Genomic DNA, 16,721 nt, shown 5'->3' with positions numbered 1-16,721 from the left:
CGCAGGAATCTTCTCTGCCAATCAATGTCCTCGAGATAAAGGCCATCCTTCTGTCCCTCCTTCACTGGGAAAGGCTTCTTAGGGTTCTGCCGGGTTCAGAGGGATAATGCCACGGCAGTGGCATATGTCAACCACCAGGAAGGGACTCTGAGTTCCTTGGCGATGGCAGAGGCGACTGTTTCGGCAATATCCACAGTCCATATTCTAGCGGCAGGAGAGTGGTCCCTACATCAGGAGGTCTTCCATCAGATTGGTCTTCGATGGGGGACTCCGGATGTGGATCTCATGGCATCCCAGCTGAACAGGAAGGGTCTTCGGTTCGTCTACAGGTCCTGCGATCCTCTCGTTGTGGGCGCCGATGCTCTAGCCCAGGGGGTGGGGAATCTTTTTTTTTTTTTTTTTTTTTTTTTTTTCCTGCCAAGGGCCATTTGGATATTTATACCATCCTTCGGGGGCCGTACAAACTCCGCCCACAAAGGTACATTCTGACTCTGGCACTGGTTTCATGACTTAATCTTTCATTGCATGCCCTTGAATGTTAATTAGTGAACACTGCATGTGTGTGCTAACAGAACAAGAAGAAATTAATAAGCTTGTGGCAAACAAAATACAAAAATACAGCTCCCTGCCCAAGAATGCGGTCCCTGACAATCTGCTCGGGGGCCTGATAAAAGGTCATCGAGGGCCGTAAATGTCCCTGGGGCCTGAGGTTCCCCACCCCTGCTTTATCCATTCCTTGGTCTCAGTTTGCGCTTCCCTATCTGTTCCCTCCCCTTCGTCTTTCTCCCAAGCTGTTGAAGATCTAGGTGGAGGGAGTGCCAGTCATTCTGATCGCACCGGATTGGTCCAGAAGGTCTTGGTTCGCGGAGATAGTCAATCTTCTCGCTAACGCTCCCTGGAGGCTCCCAGACAGATCAGCTCTGCTTTCTCAAGGTCCGATCTACTACCAGAATTCTCGGTCGCTCAATTTGACAGCGTGGCTGTTGAAACCGCGGTTCGGAGAGCGTCCGGTTTTTCAGATAGGGTGATTCACACCATGATCCAGGCTAGAAAGCCATCGGCTTCCAGGGGGTCTACTATCGAACCTGAAGGGCCTATTTCAGCTGGTGCAAGTCCAATCACATCCCACCTTTCCTCTCCCTTCTATTTTGGTGTTTCTCCAGGCGGGCCTGGACGCTAGTCTTGCCGTTAGTTCTCTAAAGGGTCAAGTGTCAGCGCTTTCCATTCTATTCTAGAAGACTTTATCCTCCTGATCTCAGGTCAACACCTTTCTTCAAGGGGTGGCGCCCCTGTACCGGACTCCCGTGGATCCCTGGGACCTCAATCTAGTTCTGGAGGCCCTGATGGGTTCTCCCTTTGAGTCTCTCAGATAGGTTTCCCTGTCATTTCTATCCTGGAAGGTGGCCTTTCTCGTGGCCATCACCTCCATCAGGCGCATTTCAGAGTTGGCAGCCCTTTCTTGTCACCCCCTTTCTTGGTTTTTCACCAGGATAAGGTGGTCCTGCGGCCTCCGCCTTCCTTCCTTCCTAAGGTGGTGTCCGTTTTCCTCTTAAATGAGGACATTGTTCTCCCTTCCTTTTGTCCCGCTCCGACTCATCCTCTGGAGCGTTCATTGAGCTAGACCTGGTCAGGGCGGTGAGGGTCTATCTGGTAAGGACTGCTCCCTTTAGGAAGACTAAAAACACACATGTGACATGCACAAATGTGAACACGTCGATCAGCACTCTCTCTTCTAATCTTTGCAGTGTGCCCAAACAATACTTTTTCACCACACATTGGGAATTTGCATGCTTAAGAGAAAAACAAATTGTAACAGATTCCAAGGTCCATTTTCTCCTATTACGCCCTATAAAATGAAACATTTGGGGCTAAATGTTAGTGGAAAAAACATAATCTTAAAACTTTCTTAATGTCCCACTGTTATAAATTTCCACAAATCACCTGTGATTTCATAATGTCTACTACATAGATGAATTCCTTGATGGTTGTAGTTTCCAAAAATTGGGTCACTTCTGAAAGTTTCTGCTGTTTTGCCACCTCAGGGACTCTGCAAATGCGATGTGGCGTCTGCAATCTATTTCAGACAAAATTGTGCTCTAGAAGTCAAATGACTTACAACCCTGCCATGTTACCCCTCTTTTACTTTGATCACAGCTTTAAACCCCCTTGGCATTTTCTCAAACAGCAGGTGGTCAACTGGAATGGCTTACAATTAACCAGTATGCTTCATCAAGTGTTCATTGGTTGAATATCCCCAGCCTTCAGAACGTGTTTGCAACCATCAGGTTTATTTTGCAGAGGCAATTTTATTTCCCAGCTCCATACTGTGCTGAGCAGTATTTTTTATTAGCCAGAGTATCTGAAGAACAACTCAACTAAATAAAGAGGATGAACAGTCCATTACTTTGTCATAAAAGTTAGTCAGTCTAGAAAAATTGAAGAATTCTTCAAGTAGAAAACCATCAATCACTATCATAATCAATAATGACCTGGCTTTCATGAGGTGTACCCCACAAAAGAAAGATGGTTACCTCTGCTGCAGAGGATATGTTTTGAGTTACCAACTTCAGAACCTGCCATTTGTCAGCACAGCAGATAATCTCTCTTGGGAATGATTCACATACATCAAGTAACAAACATCTCAACATCAACTCTCCAGAGGAGCCTGCAACAAGAAGCTCTTTACGGTTGAATATCTGCAAAGAAGCCACTACAGAGGGCCACAAACAAGAAGTGGTGACGTGTTTTGGCCAAGCAACGCAACAACTGACTGGGCATTAGATCACTGAAAATCTGTGCTGTTTGAGTCGACGTGGGGTTCTGGTGCCAATCGCCATGTTTAGGACACAGAAAAAGTGGGTGGATGGTTTCTACATTCATATTGCCCACTGTGAAGTATGGAGTGGAAGGTGTGATGGTGTGGGGGTGCTTTGCTGGTGACACTATTGGTGACTCATTCCACATTCAAGGCACTCTTGCCTAGTATGTTTACCACAGCATTCTGCATCCCATTTGGTTTGCACTTAGGACCATTGTTTGTGTTACCACTGAGCAATGGTCCAAAGCACACTTCCAGGATATGTACAGGCTATGTGACCAAGAAGGAAAGGGATGGAGAGCTGCGTTCAGATGTCATGGTCTTCACAATTGCCCAGGCTCAACCCTATTGACTTTTTTGGATAAGCTGGACGCTGAGCGAAGGCAAAGAAACCAACAAATGCTCTGAATCTTTGGAGACGGCTTCAAGATTTTTAGTCACCTAGAATGGCTTTTCCACTGATGATGATGATGATGTTTGATATGATGCCAAGTAACTCTACCAAGCAGAGTTAAAGTGGGCTTTTTGAGGAATCTAAGGTTTAACATGCAGTCTGGGGTGTTACATAATTTTTTTTTTTGTGTACCTTTTGTGCCTTTGCTGCCTTCAGTCTGAGTCTATTATTTTTTTTTTTTTTTTTTTCAATAAGAACAAGGAAAACCATTGCATGAAGAAATGTGTCCAAACATTTGACCAGCGTGTGTATAGAGTAAATGTAGTGTAAAATTAGTTCTGAACAGAGCCAAAATCTTCCCTGGTCTATACTTCAGATGCAGTACCCTACCGGAATTGATTTTGTTTTGTTTTTTTTTCCTTTGTTATAGATTTAACTTTTTTTTACTTATATAATTATTTTAGACCAAAGACCGATAGATCTTGCCCAACGCATAGAAATCAAGCAACTACTACAAAGCAAGACTGGAAAAGTAAGAACTTTTGACATAACCTACCTAACACTATAGATGTGTAGCATTGGCTCAATGTATTTATTTTTGTTTTTCTTTCATTACAGTTTTTAATTAAAAATCTTCAGAGATTTGAAGGCCCGTTATGCAAGGTGTGTCTTCTATAGATCTATTTACCATTTGCATAAAATCTTGGGAAATTATATTAACATTTTTGGGACAAAGCCTTTTGTGAGTGTTGATGACCTCTGCGGAGAGGTGGAGAATGTAATGGTGCTGTAGTAGCAATTGAATATATTACAGCGCATGCGAAGCCTTGGTGCATAATGAGAAATGTGTATATACAGCAGTATGTAGCATAGAGAATCAGCTGTAGAATACACAGGTATATGTGCCAATAAAGGGTATTGCATCTCAGATATTGAAAGGGATCTGTCTGCACATTGCAGAGTGCTCTTTCAGCTTTATGTACTATTGTGTTCACTAAGAAAATATCGGTGGTAAATGGGATGAGCTGGCCTGGTGGGAACATGTGCTGATCTCCTAGAAGCTGTTCTTGGCCGCTTTGCTTCTCAGAAAGTTAGTTGCACTATCCCTTTTAAATAAAAAATATAAATTACATGCTGGTCACATCCAAGTTTTGCAAAAATACCCTCACAGCAAGTGCATCTGCTAAAGACATGCCTCTGACGCTATCACTGCTCTGCGGAGAGGAGCTCGAGGAGGGTGCATTGGTGGTTACTAGCAGGGCTGCAAGGTAAAAATGCAGGTAGGGCTGCTCTGGAAGTGTGCTTAGCTTTCAGTGAAAGTAAGTTTAGGTATGGTGGCTGCGGTGCCGACCTTGTGCGTGGCAAAAGCGAATAGAGTTTACTGCAATAGCGTTAAACCGATGCCGCCTTATTGCGTTTACGAAGATGGCTCACACGTTGCGTTGCTATACATTATTTTGGCACAATTTGGAACTAAAGCTTGTAAACGCAAGAACTACAGCACTTTTTTAATAAAATTAACTGCAAAAAATGATTTTTGGTCCCGAAAATGCACACACCTTGATAAATATGTATGTGGATAATATGGTGGGAGGATGTTATCTACAGTGGGTACGGAAACTATTCAGACCTCTTTAAATTTTTCACTCTGTTTCATTGCAGCCATTTGGTAAATTCAAAAAAAGTTCATTTTTTTTCCTCATTAATGTACACTCTGTACCCCATCTTGACTGAAAAAAAAAAAAGTGTAGCAATGTTTTCAAATTTATTAAAAAGAAAAGCTGAAATATCACATGGTCATAAGTATTCAGACCCTTTGCTCAGTATTGAGTAGAAGCATCCTTTTGAGCTAACACAGCCATGAGTTGTCTTGGGAATGATGTAACAAGTTTTTCACACCTGGATTCTGGGATCCTCTGCCATTTTTTCCTTGCAGATCCTCTCCAGTTCCGTCAGGTTGGATGGTAAACATTGGTGGACAGCCATTTTCATGTCTCTCCAGAAATGCTCAATTGAGTTTAGGTCAGGACTCTGCCTGGGCCAGTCAAGAATGGTCACAGAGTTGTTCTGAAGCCACTCCTTTTGTTATTTTAGCTGTGTACTTAGGGTTATTGTCTTGTTGGAAGATGAACCTTCGCCCTAGTCTGAGGTCCAGAGCACTCTGGAAGAGGTTTTCATCCAGAATATCTCTGTACTTGGCCGCCTTTATGCTTCCTTCAATTACAACCAGTGGTCCTGTCCCTGCAGCTGAAAAACACCCCCATAGCATGTTGCTGCCACCACCATGTCTCACTGTTGGGATTGTATTGGGCAGGTGATGAGCAATGCCTGGTTTTCTCCACACATACCACTTAGTTATCACCAAAAAGTTCTACAGTTGTGGCCAAAAGTATTGACACCCCTGCAATTTTGTCAGATAATACTCAGTTTCTTCCTGAAAATTATTGAAAACACAAATTCTTTATTATCTTCATTTAATTTGTCTTAAATGAAAAAACACAAAAAGAATTGTCTTAAAGCCAAATTGGATATAATTCCACACCAAACATAAAAAAGAGGGTGGACAAAAGTATTGGCACTGTTTGAAAAATCATGTGATGCTTCTCTAATTTGTGAAATTAACAGCACCTGTAACTTACCTGTGGCACCTAACAGGTGTTGGCAATAACTAACTCACACTTGCAGCCAGTTGACATGGATTAAAGTTGACTCATCCTCTGTCCTGTGTCCTTGTGTGTACCACATTGAGCATGGAGAAAAGAAAGAAGACCAAAGAACTGTCTGAGGACTTGAGAAACCAAATTGTGAGGAAGCATGAGCAATCTCAAGGCTTCAAGTCCATCTCCAAAGACCTGAATGTTCCTGTGTCTACCGTGCACAGTGTCATCAAGAAGTAGCCCATGGCACTGTGGCTAACCTCCCTAGATGTGGACGGAAAAGAAAAATTGACAAGAGATTTCAACGCAAGATTGTGCGGATGTTGGATAAAGAACCTCAACTAACATCCAAACAAGTTCAAGCTGCCCCGCAGTCCGAGGGTACATCAGTGTCAACCCGTACTATCCGTCGGCGTCTGAATGAAAAGGGACTGTATGGTAGGAGACCCAGGAAGACCCCACTTCTTACCCCGAGTCATAAAAAAGCCAGGCTGGAGTTTGCCTAAACTTACCTGAAAAAGCATAAAACGTTTTGGAAGAATGTTCTCTGGTCAGATGAGACAAAAGTAGAGCTTTTTGGGCAAAGGCATCAGCATAGAGTTTACAGGAGAAAAAAGGGGCATTCAAAGAAAAAAAACACGGTCCCTATAGTCAAACATGGCGGAGGTTCCCTGATGTTTTGGGGTTGCTTTGCTGCCTCTGGCACTGGACTGCTTGACCGTGTGCATGGCATTATGAAGTCTGAAGACTACCAACAAATTTTGCAGCATAATGTAGGGCCCAGTGTGAGAAAGCTGGGTCTCCCTCAGAGGTCGTGGTTCTTCCAGCAGGACAATGACCCAAAACACACTTCAAAAAGCACTAGAAAATGGTTTGAGAGAAAGCACTGGAGACTTCTAAGGTGGCCAGCAATGAGTCCAGACCTGAATCCCATAGAACACCTGTGGAGAGATCTAAAAATGTCAGTTCGGAGAAGGCACCCTTCTAATATCAGGGACCTGGAGCAGTTTGCCAAAGAAGAATGGTCTAAAATTCCAGCAGAGCATTGTAAGAAACTCATTGTTGGTCGCAGTTATTTTGGCTAAAGGTTGTGCAACCAAGTATTAGGCTGAGGGTGCCAATACTTTTGTCTGGCCCATTTTTGGAGTTTTGTGTGAAATCATCAATGTTTTGCTTTTTGCTTCATTCTCTTTTGTGTTTTTTCATTTAAGACAAATTAAATGAAGATAATACCAAAGAATTTGTGATTGCAATCATTTTCAGGAAGAAACTGAGTATTATCTGACAAAATTGCAGGGGTGTCAATACTTTCTGCCACATCTGTATCTTCATTTTATCAGACCAGAGAATCTTATTTCTCATAGTCTGGGAGTCCTTCATGTGTTTTTTGGCAAACTCTATGCAGGCTTTCATATGTTTGGCACTGAGGAGAGGTTTCTGTCTGGCAACTCTGCCATAAAGGCCCGACTGGTGGAGGGCTGAAGTGATAGTTGACTTTGTGGAATTTTCTCCCATCTCCCCACTGCATTTGTGGAGCTCAGCCACAGTGATCTTGGGGTTCTTTACCTCTCACCAAGGCTCCTCTCCCACAATTGCTCAGTTTGGCTGGATGGTCAGGTCTAGGAAGACTTCTGGTGGTCCCAAGCTTCTTCCATTTATGGATTATGGAGGCCACTGTGCTCTTAAAAACCTTGAGTACTGCATAAATTATTTTGTAACCTTGGCCAGATCTGTGCCTTGCCACAATTCTGTCTCTGAGCTCCTTGGCCCTTTCATTTTGACCTCATGATTCTCATTTGGTCTGACATGCACTGTGAGCTGTGAGGTCTTATATAGACAGGTGTGTGCCTTTCACAAATCAAGTCCTATCAGGTTAATTAAACACAGCTGGACTCCAATGGAGTAGAACCAGCTCAAGGAGGATCACAAGGAAACGGACAGCATGTGACTTAAATGAGTGTCTGGGTAAAGGGTCTGAATACTTATGACCATGTGATATTTCAGTTTCTTTAATACATTTTCAAAAATTTGTAACCTTTTTTTTTGTCAAGATTGGGTGCAGAGTGTACATTAATGAGGAAAAAAATGAACTTTTTTGAATTTACCAAATGGCTACAATTAAACAGTGAAAAATTTAAAGGGGTCTGAACACTTTCCGTACCCACTGTATATACCGTAATTATGTAAGTGGCATGGGGTGGTCTCGGTTACATGACATTATCTTTTTATAGTTTTACACTGAAGGGACAATCAAATGGGACAATCAAATGACACATGCTGTTTTATGAAACTGCTTTTTAGCCGAATTTTGGATACATGCTTCACACGCTATGTGGGACTGCAGACTAAACGTGGGTCTCTACTGTGCTGTGTGCTTCTTTCCCTGGTTTAAATTTGACGGTTAGCCCCTGTTTGTAAATCATGCTGCTACTACTATGTAACAGATAATGGTCTTGGCTTTTGTGCCCTTAGATTACAGAATAAACAACCTTTACCTTTCAGAGTTCACGATTCTTTGGGTGGAAGCTGCTTTGGGTTGTTCTGGAGCATGGCGTTATGTCTTGGTTTCAGAAACAGTGAGTAGTTTGTTACATTATTATTACATAACTTTGGTGTGCAAAATAATGAATGGGAAACCAATCAATAGTACAAATGACTACAAAAAAATGTTGTAATGTATCTTATCAGAGAATTGTGAATTCTGTTTCTCTCTCTCTACTCTTGAGCCACTTCGTCCCTCCTTACAGCCTTGAAACCTCCTAATTGGCTCTGGAAAAAAAGGCTAAAATATATCTTGTTCAAGACAAGATAGACTGCTAGCACAGTAAAGGTGTAGGGGTACACAACATATTCAAGTCTGTGAGTAAGAGGGAGGGAGAGGGGCAGAGAAACAGATTGTAGCTAGTTTATCCCCGAGCTGGATTCACAGCTACATTAGTCAGTGCTGCTGTACAATTTCCTCCGTGCCTCTGCTGTTTGTGTTCCATGAAAGGGAAAAAGAGAAGGCATCACTTTTTTTTTTTTTTTCTGTGTGTTTAGTGATGGGAAGATTTCATAGCAGCTAGTCTCCATGTGCTAGCTCAGTCAATTGCAAATTAGAGGTGAATTCTGAAAGAAGAGAAAGTTGTTGAAAAATGTAGGCTACAAGCCATATAATGACCAGAAATGGCATTATTCCTCATACATGCTCACACTTGCATCAGCTTACTTGGAGAGCTAATTTGAAAACATGTTTCTCCTTTTAAGCTGGGGTGCACAACCTTTTCTGGCCCGAGATTCATATTGTTCTGATGAATCACAAAGGCCTCAATAGAACCTATAAGGGGTATTGCCATCTTAGACATTTATAGCATATCACTATTCTATACCATAAACGCCTGATAGAAGTCCAGAAAATGCACCCTGCAACCATGAGAATAAGGCCTGTTTCACACTTCAGTTGGTTGACGTCAGTTGCAAACCGCCAAAGTGTGAAAAAAAAAATGGATCCGTTTCCGTTTTGCAACAAACGGATGCAACTGGATGCCGTTTAGGGTTAAACTGCATGAAAGGGAAATCCTTCCGGCCATGCGCAGTTTAAAATAGCGGTCCGCCACTGGAAAAAACGGCGGATTTTGACTGACGTCAAATAATTGAAGTGTGAAACAGGCCTAATAGACTCTCAGCACCCCCCTCCCCGATGGCTCTTAGGAGAAGAGCAGACCATGCGCTGCTGTAGCTCTCCCCATTGTTCATGTTAGAATAAATTCACACAAGCGTATAAAATGGCTGAGTGCTATCCGATGTTTCACTGGAAAGCCCTATAGCACTCGGGCAAAGTTATATTATGGGGCAGTGCAGATCTCTGATTTCACATCATGCTGCAAGTGCTTCTCATCAGACCATGTACACCCATACAAGTTTATGGGTGATTGTGAAACATCGGACTGCACTCTCATCCGAGTTCAGTCCAATTTATGCGGACAATGGATAATGATGGAGAAATTAAGTTATCCTTTAGTTCACAGTAAGAGTTTGAGCAGAGGGTCATTAGCATAATCTGTACAATTGTCTCTCATAATAGAACATACCATCCTCTGACTGCAGCCTAAATGTCATAAACTTCAATACAGAGAGCGCTTGGTCATATAATTTTCTGAAGACAAGGAGCCCGCCATAGCCTTGCATCACTGAACACCCCTTCCTCCCAACCCGGGGTCAGCAGCATTGCACCAATCCTGCTGCCATTGCCAGCTTTCTGCAGCAGCGACTCTGCTTCCTGGGACAAGCTCATTGCAGTCGTGCCCCCTTCCCTGTTAAGCTACCTTAAAAGCGGACTTTAAGACGCACCACTATTTTTTTGTTCAATTTTTTCCTATTTTCCTCAAAAAAAAAAATTGGGGTTCTTAGGCTGTGTGCACACGCTGCGGATTTTGCTGCGGTTCCGCAGCGGTTTTGGCCGCTGCGGACCCGCAGCAGTTTTTGCTGCGGTGTACAGTACAATGATTCCCTATGGGAATCAAAAACCGCAGTGCAGACGGTGCGGAATTTTCCGCGCGGATTATCTGCGGTTTTCAATCTGCAGAAAGAATTGACATGTCAATTCTTTCTGCGGATTCTCCTGCGGTTTGCCATCTCCTCCATTGAGGAGATGAAAAACCGCAGGGCAAAACCGCAGAGCAATCCGCAGGTAAAACCGCAGGTCTTTTGACCTGCGGTTTCACCTGCGGATTGTACAAAATCCGCGCGGATGAATCCGCACCTTTTCCGCAGCGTGTACACACAGCCTTATGGTTCTGTGCATCTTATAATCCACAAAATACAGTATGTGTACATCTTTTATTTGTTTAAATGTCTTTATTTTCAAAGTGAGAAAAGGGGAGAGGTTTGAACATTTAGGTTTTTTGTTTGTTTTTTTTCCATGTTTTTTAAACATTTTTCACTTTTTACGGTTATTTTTAGCCCCCTTTAAAAGACTTGAAGATACGATCGTCAGATCGCTTGTGCTATGTACAACGATGTGCTGTATATAGCAGAAATCAGTCTCCTTTGAAGCCCGGCCACAGGCAGGGTTTCAAAAGAATTCCGTAATCAGTCACAGGGGTTCCCTGACCCCTGGCTGTCATGACAAGCCATCGACAACCCGCAATCGCATCACTGTCGTGCTGATGGGCAAAAAAATGATGTGCACTTTGGTGTGTGTGTTATATGCCGCTGTATTGACAGTGGCATCTAACAGGTTAGCAATAGCTAGCTGAGCACTGCTCCACATGCAATTGTTAGTGGCCGTCCCTGGCTGGAGTACACAGCCTTCAACTGCTGGGTATGGGGCGGGCTCGCTGCGGAATCATATTCTTCTTTTCTTTTGCAGATTTTCCAACTCCAATCTGTATAAGCTTGTATTCTTCTTGGATCTGATGGTTATTGTGTAATGAAGCATGGCTTAGGCTGGTTTCACACTTGCATTGGGCAGAGCTGCGTAGGGCTGCGTACTTCCTCTGTTAAGCCCGCTCACTATCGCACCGCTTCCATTCAGCTCCGCCTATGTCTGCCTGCGTACCTATCTCTAACATTGGGTACGCAGGCCATGCGGATGTATGCGAATGCCTCCGCATGCTTCGTTTTGACGCTGCGCCAACTGCAACAAAATGTAACGTGTTGCGTTCGACGCAGTTAGGCGCGGCGTCAAAACGACACAAGCCGAGGCATCCGCATGGCCTGCGTACCCAATGTTAAAGATGGGAACGCAGGCATACATAGGTGGAGCTGAATGTAAGAGGTGTGGCAGTGGGCGGGGCTTAACAGAGGAAGTATGCATCCCTACGCAGCTGCGTACCCAATGTTAAAGATATGATGTAAGACAAGAGAAAGATCAATCCCATAGAAGAAGGAACACCTCAATTGCACAAAACGAGCGCATATATATTTATAAATTTAGCTTTATTGACCAATATCAAAAAGGTACGGTATATAACAGGACAGAATACATACAGAATAAAACATTTTGCATATACTAGATGCATTTTTTAAAAGACCTAACCAGATGCCAAGCCTTGATATAGAGGCTATGGCAAACCATACAATGTCCCCAAAGATGAGGCACAGCAACAATAGCAATAGAAATAACTGGCTCTAAATAAGTGACCTCAAAATTAAGCTTTAAGTATCAAACACTTATCAAACAATTGATGTGTCCCATATGTGAAACAAAATAATATAATGGTAGCAATACAATATCATATGGGTCCAACAGCATTGGTGATGAGAAATGCATGTATAAATACCAAAGGGCTAAAGCAGTGGTGGCCCCCAATGAATGGGGACTACTCACTGAGTGAGATGTGAAGGACACATAAGATACAGAGGCACAAGAAGTAGTAAGCCTAATAGGCATGTAGGACACATAAAAGAATTGAATAAACACCCAGGCAACGGTATGCCCTAGGGTATATTTACATAGGCGGAGCTGAATGGAAGAGGTGCTGCAGTGGGTGGGGCTTAACTGAGGAAGTACACAGCCCTCCATAGCTCTGCCCAACGCAAGTATGAAACCAGCCTTAGCCAAAGGATATCAGCACCCTTTATCAAGGTGTGCAGAATTATTAGGCAGCATATTTTCCTTATGAAAAATGGGCCTAAAAAGAGATTTCAGTGAGTCTGAAAAGTCAAAAAATATTTCAAGAGTGCTGCATCCTTCTGTAAGACTTTTAAGATATTGGGGAATGCTCACAGAACAATCTAAAGTTTTGTTGCAAGTAGTCGCAGTAAACAGGGATGCCATAAAACGTGGTGAGGAAAAAAAGCTGCACATCAACTGCTAAAAATTTGAGAGGAATCAAATGTGAATCAACCAATAAGCGATTATCCTCTAGTGATGTCATATTCCACAACTGCAGCCACCCTGGAGGCCCAGGAGTACAAAGTGTTCAGTGATCAGAGACATGGCCAAGGTAAGGAAGGCTGAAACCCGACCACCACCGAACAAGACACAGAAGAGAAACCTCAACACTGGGCCAAGAAATATCTGAAGACAGATCTTTTCAGGGCTTGTACAGTCAGTAAGCCAAACCTCCCACTCAAACTCCTCAATTTCCATTGACTCCGACTCCAGACTCCCTCATACATGGATCCTATTTGTAATAAATTATTGTATGGTAACATCAGGCTTTTCATCACCATTGTGATACAATAATCAAGCGATGTATTTTGCTTTAATCCTGTTTTCCTATTCATTCTAGCAATTGAGATGAGTGCAGGCATTCCTTCCCAGTGCCTTCTTCCTCTGATTTGTAGAGGAGGAGCGTCACTACTGAGCTTGTACATAAAGTGTAGCACAGATTCAGCTCAAGTAAAAGATCTCCTTAGATCAGAAATAGAGCAGACATTTATAGGACATTTCAGAACTTTTCCAAATTATTATGAAAAAAATTAAATCACCTATTACATAGAACTACTGTACTCCATTTATTATGTACTAGCTGAAGAGCCCGGCGCTGCCCGGGCATAGTAACTAACTGTGGTTAGTTATAGCAAATTATAATTATCCTCCAATCCATAGTCCCGTGCCCATATACCCATCATACATACCCGCGATCCCATAGGCCCATGCCCATATACCCATCATACATATCCTCCATCCCATAGTCGAGTGCCCAAATACCCATCACACATCCTCCATCCCATAGTCCCGTGCTCATATACCCATCATACATATCCACGATCCCATAGGCCCCTGCCCATATACCCATCATACATATCCTCCATCTCATAGTCGAGTGCCCATATACCCATCACACATCCTCCATCCCATAGTCCCATACCCATCATACATATTCGCCATCCCATAGTCGAGTGCACATATACCCATCATACATATCCTCCATCCCATAGTTCAGTGCCCATATACCCGTCACACATCCTCCATCCCATAGTCAACCATTATGATATCCTAGTGAGCGGCGGGGCTTGCAACCTAAGATGACATCAGCGTCACCATGGCAACCATTATGACATCATAATGAGGGGCGGGGCTTGATACACACACACACACTTTTTCCCCATTATGTAAATAGGGGCAAAATTGTTTGGTGAATTGGAACGCGTGGGGTTAAAATTTAGCCTCACAACATAGCCTAGGACACTCTCGGGGTCCAGACGTGTGACTGTGCCAAATTTTGTGGCTGTAGCTGAGACGGTGCACACACACACAAACAAACAAACACATAATATTATTATTATTTATTATTATTATTATTCACACATATACACACATACACACATACATACATACATACATACATACATACATACATACATACACACACACACACACACACACACACACACACACACACACACACACACACACACACACAAACACACACTTGAGCTTTATATATTAGATTTAAGTAGTCGGCATCTGTCCCTTTTTTTTTTTTTTTTTTTTTTTTTATCCATTCCACCAAAATTGTCAGACTCCACAGCACTGGATTTTTCAAAGATTTTATGGTCTTATGAGATGAGTGACTCTTGACCTAAAAGTCGATCATCAACAGAGTAAGGAATTGATAAACTCCATGGATGGAAAGCTTATAACGGTTATTGAAAAGAATGGTGGTTATATTGGTCACTGATCTTTTTTTTATTTTTTCTAAATGTCAAATGTATGTTTATACATTTTGAGTTGTTTGGTGTTCTCACTTTAACAGATGAAAATGAGATGGGAACATTTACGTTTTTCATTTAGTTGCGTAATAATTCTGCACACTAAGGGTATGTTTTTTCGCGTTTAAGCGTTTTTACCGGCAAAAATGCTTACAAGAAGCATCCCATTCATTTGAATGAATTCTTAACTTTTTGTGCATACTTGTTTTTTTTTTCCGCAAAAAACACATCGTGGTAAAAAACGCAGCATGCTCATTAATTTCTCGGAAAAATCAGCATTTCTAACTATGTTCTATGAGACTGGGGATGCTCCAGAAAAAATTGCGGCAAAGACGCACAATCACGGAAAAAACGCACGTTTTCTGGGAAGGAGTCCGTTTTTTTTGTCAGGAATTTTCTGCATATGTGGGTACATAGCCTTAGGGTGTGTGCACACGCTGCGGTTCCGCAGCAGATTTGGCCGTTGCGGAACCGCAGCAGTTTTTGTTGCGGTGTACAGTACCATAATATCCTATGGATATTGAAAACCGCAGTGCAGACAGTGCGGATTTTTCCGTGCGGGTTTTCCGGCGGTTTTGAAACCGCAGAAAGATTTGACATGTCAATTCTTTCTGCGGATTCCGCTGCGGTTTGCCATCTCCTCCATTGTGGAGATGAAAAACCGCAGAGCAATCCGCAGGTAAAACTGCAGGTATTTTGACCTGCAGATTTAGTGTACCTGCGGATTTTACAAAATCCGCGTGGCCAAATCCGCACCCCAATCTGCAGCGTGTGCACTAGGGTGACCGAAAAAAATCGATGTCGGAATTTTGTCCGTCTGGACCCCACAAAACGATTCCCCTTTCCAGATATTGAGAGAGCCAAAATTTGAGCTCGATCAAACGACGTTAACCCGTGCCGCTCGTCGCTCAAAGTTTGAAAAAATCCAAATTGAGGTATTTTAAGATTTAGGTATTTTGCAAAGTCTGTTTATAAAGAATGTGACAACAACATTGCAGAAATAGCCCTGACCAAATTTTCGAACCATTTGTGGTATTTGAATGCAGAGTTGGTGGGATTATCGTTTTTTGATCCCACCATTACAGACAATGAAAAGTTGTTAATGGCTAATAAATTGCTCAGTAGCACAGATGACCATCAGAGCACGCTAGGGTTGTAAATCCAAAAGTTAGGAAAGAAAAATTAAAAGAGGTAGGAAGTAACCGACTTTAACGACCTTCTGACAAAAGATGAAGAACAAAAGCAATATGTCCTGCAAGTTGTAAGCAAATGCCGAGCATTATATTCTGACGTTTCAAAAACTACTTTAACAAAAGCTCTAGAATAGATTAGATAACTATGTAAAATTATCAACTCATGTAGGTTAGCGTGCTCTGATGGTTCATCTGTGCTACTGAGCAATTTATTAGCCATTAACAACTTTTCATTGTCTGTAATGGTGGGATCAAAAAACGATAATCCCACCAACTCTGCATTCAAATACCACAAATGGTTCGAAAATTTGGTCAGGGCTATTTCTGCAATGTTGTTGTCACATTCTTTATAAACAGACTATGCAAAATACCTAAATCTTAAAATACCTCAATTTGGATTTTTTCAAACTTTGAGCGACGAGCGGCACGGGTTAACGTCGTTTGATCGAGCTCAAATTTTGGCTCTCTCAATATCTGGAAAGGGGAATCGTTTTGTGGGGTCCAGACGAACAAGATTCTGACATTTTTTCCCCCCCATATGAGATCCGGTCACCCTAGTGTGCACGTACCCTTATAGTCACCCAATAATTCTGCACACACAGATTTTTCTTAGAAAGACAACTACACTTTTTTTCTCTTATGTATTCAGGTTTATTAACCTTTTGGATTGACCAACTGCACTGTGATTGTTCAATGATAAAAGTAATCATCAAAAATACAAATTGCCTCATTGTTAACCTATAAATGATAGTGAAAAAGCTAAAATGCCTAATTTTTTCTTTTTTTTTGTAAAATTTGAAAATTTTCAATAAAAACTACAATTTTTTTTTTAAATTGTCCTAATTATGAACAAGGAAGCAGGTGGAATACAAATGAGGCAAGCTAGCTGTTACAAACAAGCCTAAGGGAAGCAGAGAATATAAGTGCAGACGTGCGAAAACAGGGCCGCAAGGGTATGTTTAGGTGTGTGCCATGAGAAACCGGGAGGTAAATTGATTAGGCCCTTGCTCTAGTCT

The 16,721-nt window shown here is 42.3% G+C and overlaps 1 protein-coding gene across 2 annotated transcripts in view; it reads left to right on the top strand.

The window, feature by feature from the left end:
- The window catches only part of OSBPL1A (oxysterol binding protein like 1A), a 249,901-nt gene that overhangs the window by 85,452 nt on the left and 147,728 nt on the right, over nt 1-16,721 (top strand). For both annotated transcript variants that reach the window (XM_073550826.1, XM_073550827.1), the window contains 3 exons: nt 3,677-3,744; nt 3,831-3,875; nt 8,372-8,445. In XM_073550826.1, coding sequence (XP_073406927.1) covers nt 3,677-3,744; nt 3,831-3,875; nt 8,372-8,445 — 187 coding nt within the window. The remainder of the gene's footprint in view (nt 1-3,676; nt 3,745-3,830; nt 3,876-8,371; nt 8,446-16,721) is intronic.

Source organism: Dendrobates tinctorius, unplaced genomic scaffold (genome assembly GCF_039654945.1).
Source record: "Dendrobates tinctorius isolate UK_male_01 unplaced genomic scaffold, ASM3965494v1 ptg000171l, whole genome shotgun sequence".
In the NCBI taxonomy this organism is placed as follows: Eukaryota; Metazoa; Chordata; class Amphibia; order Anura; family Dendrobatidae; genus Dendrobates; species Dendrobates tinctorius.
This window is presented reverse-complemented; position numbering and strand designations above follow the sequence as displayed.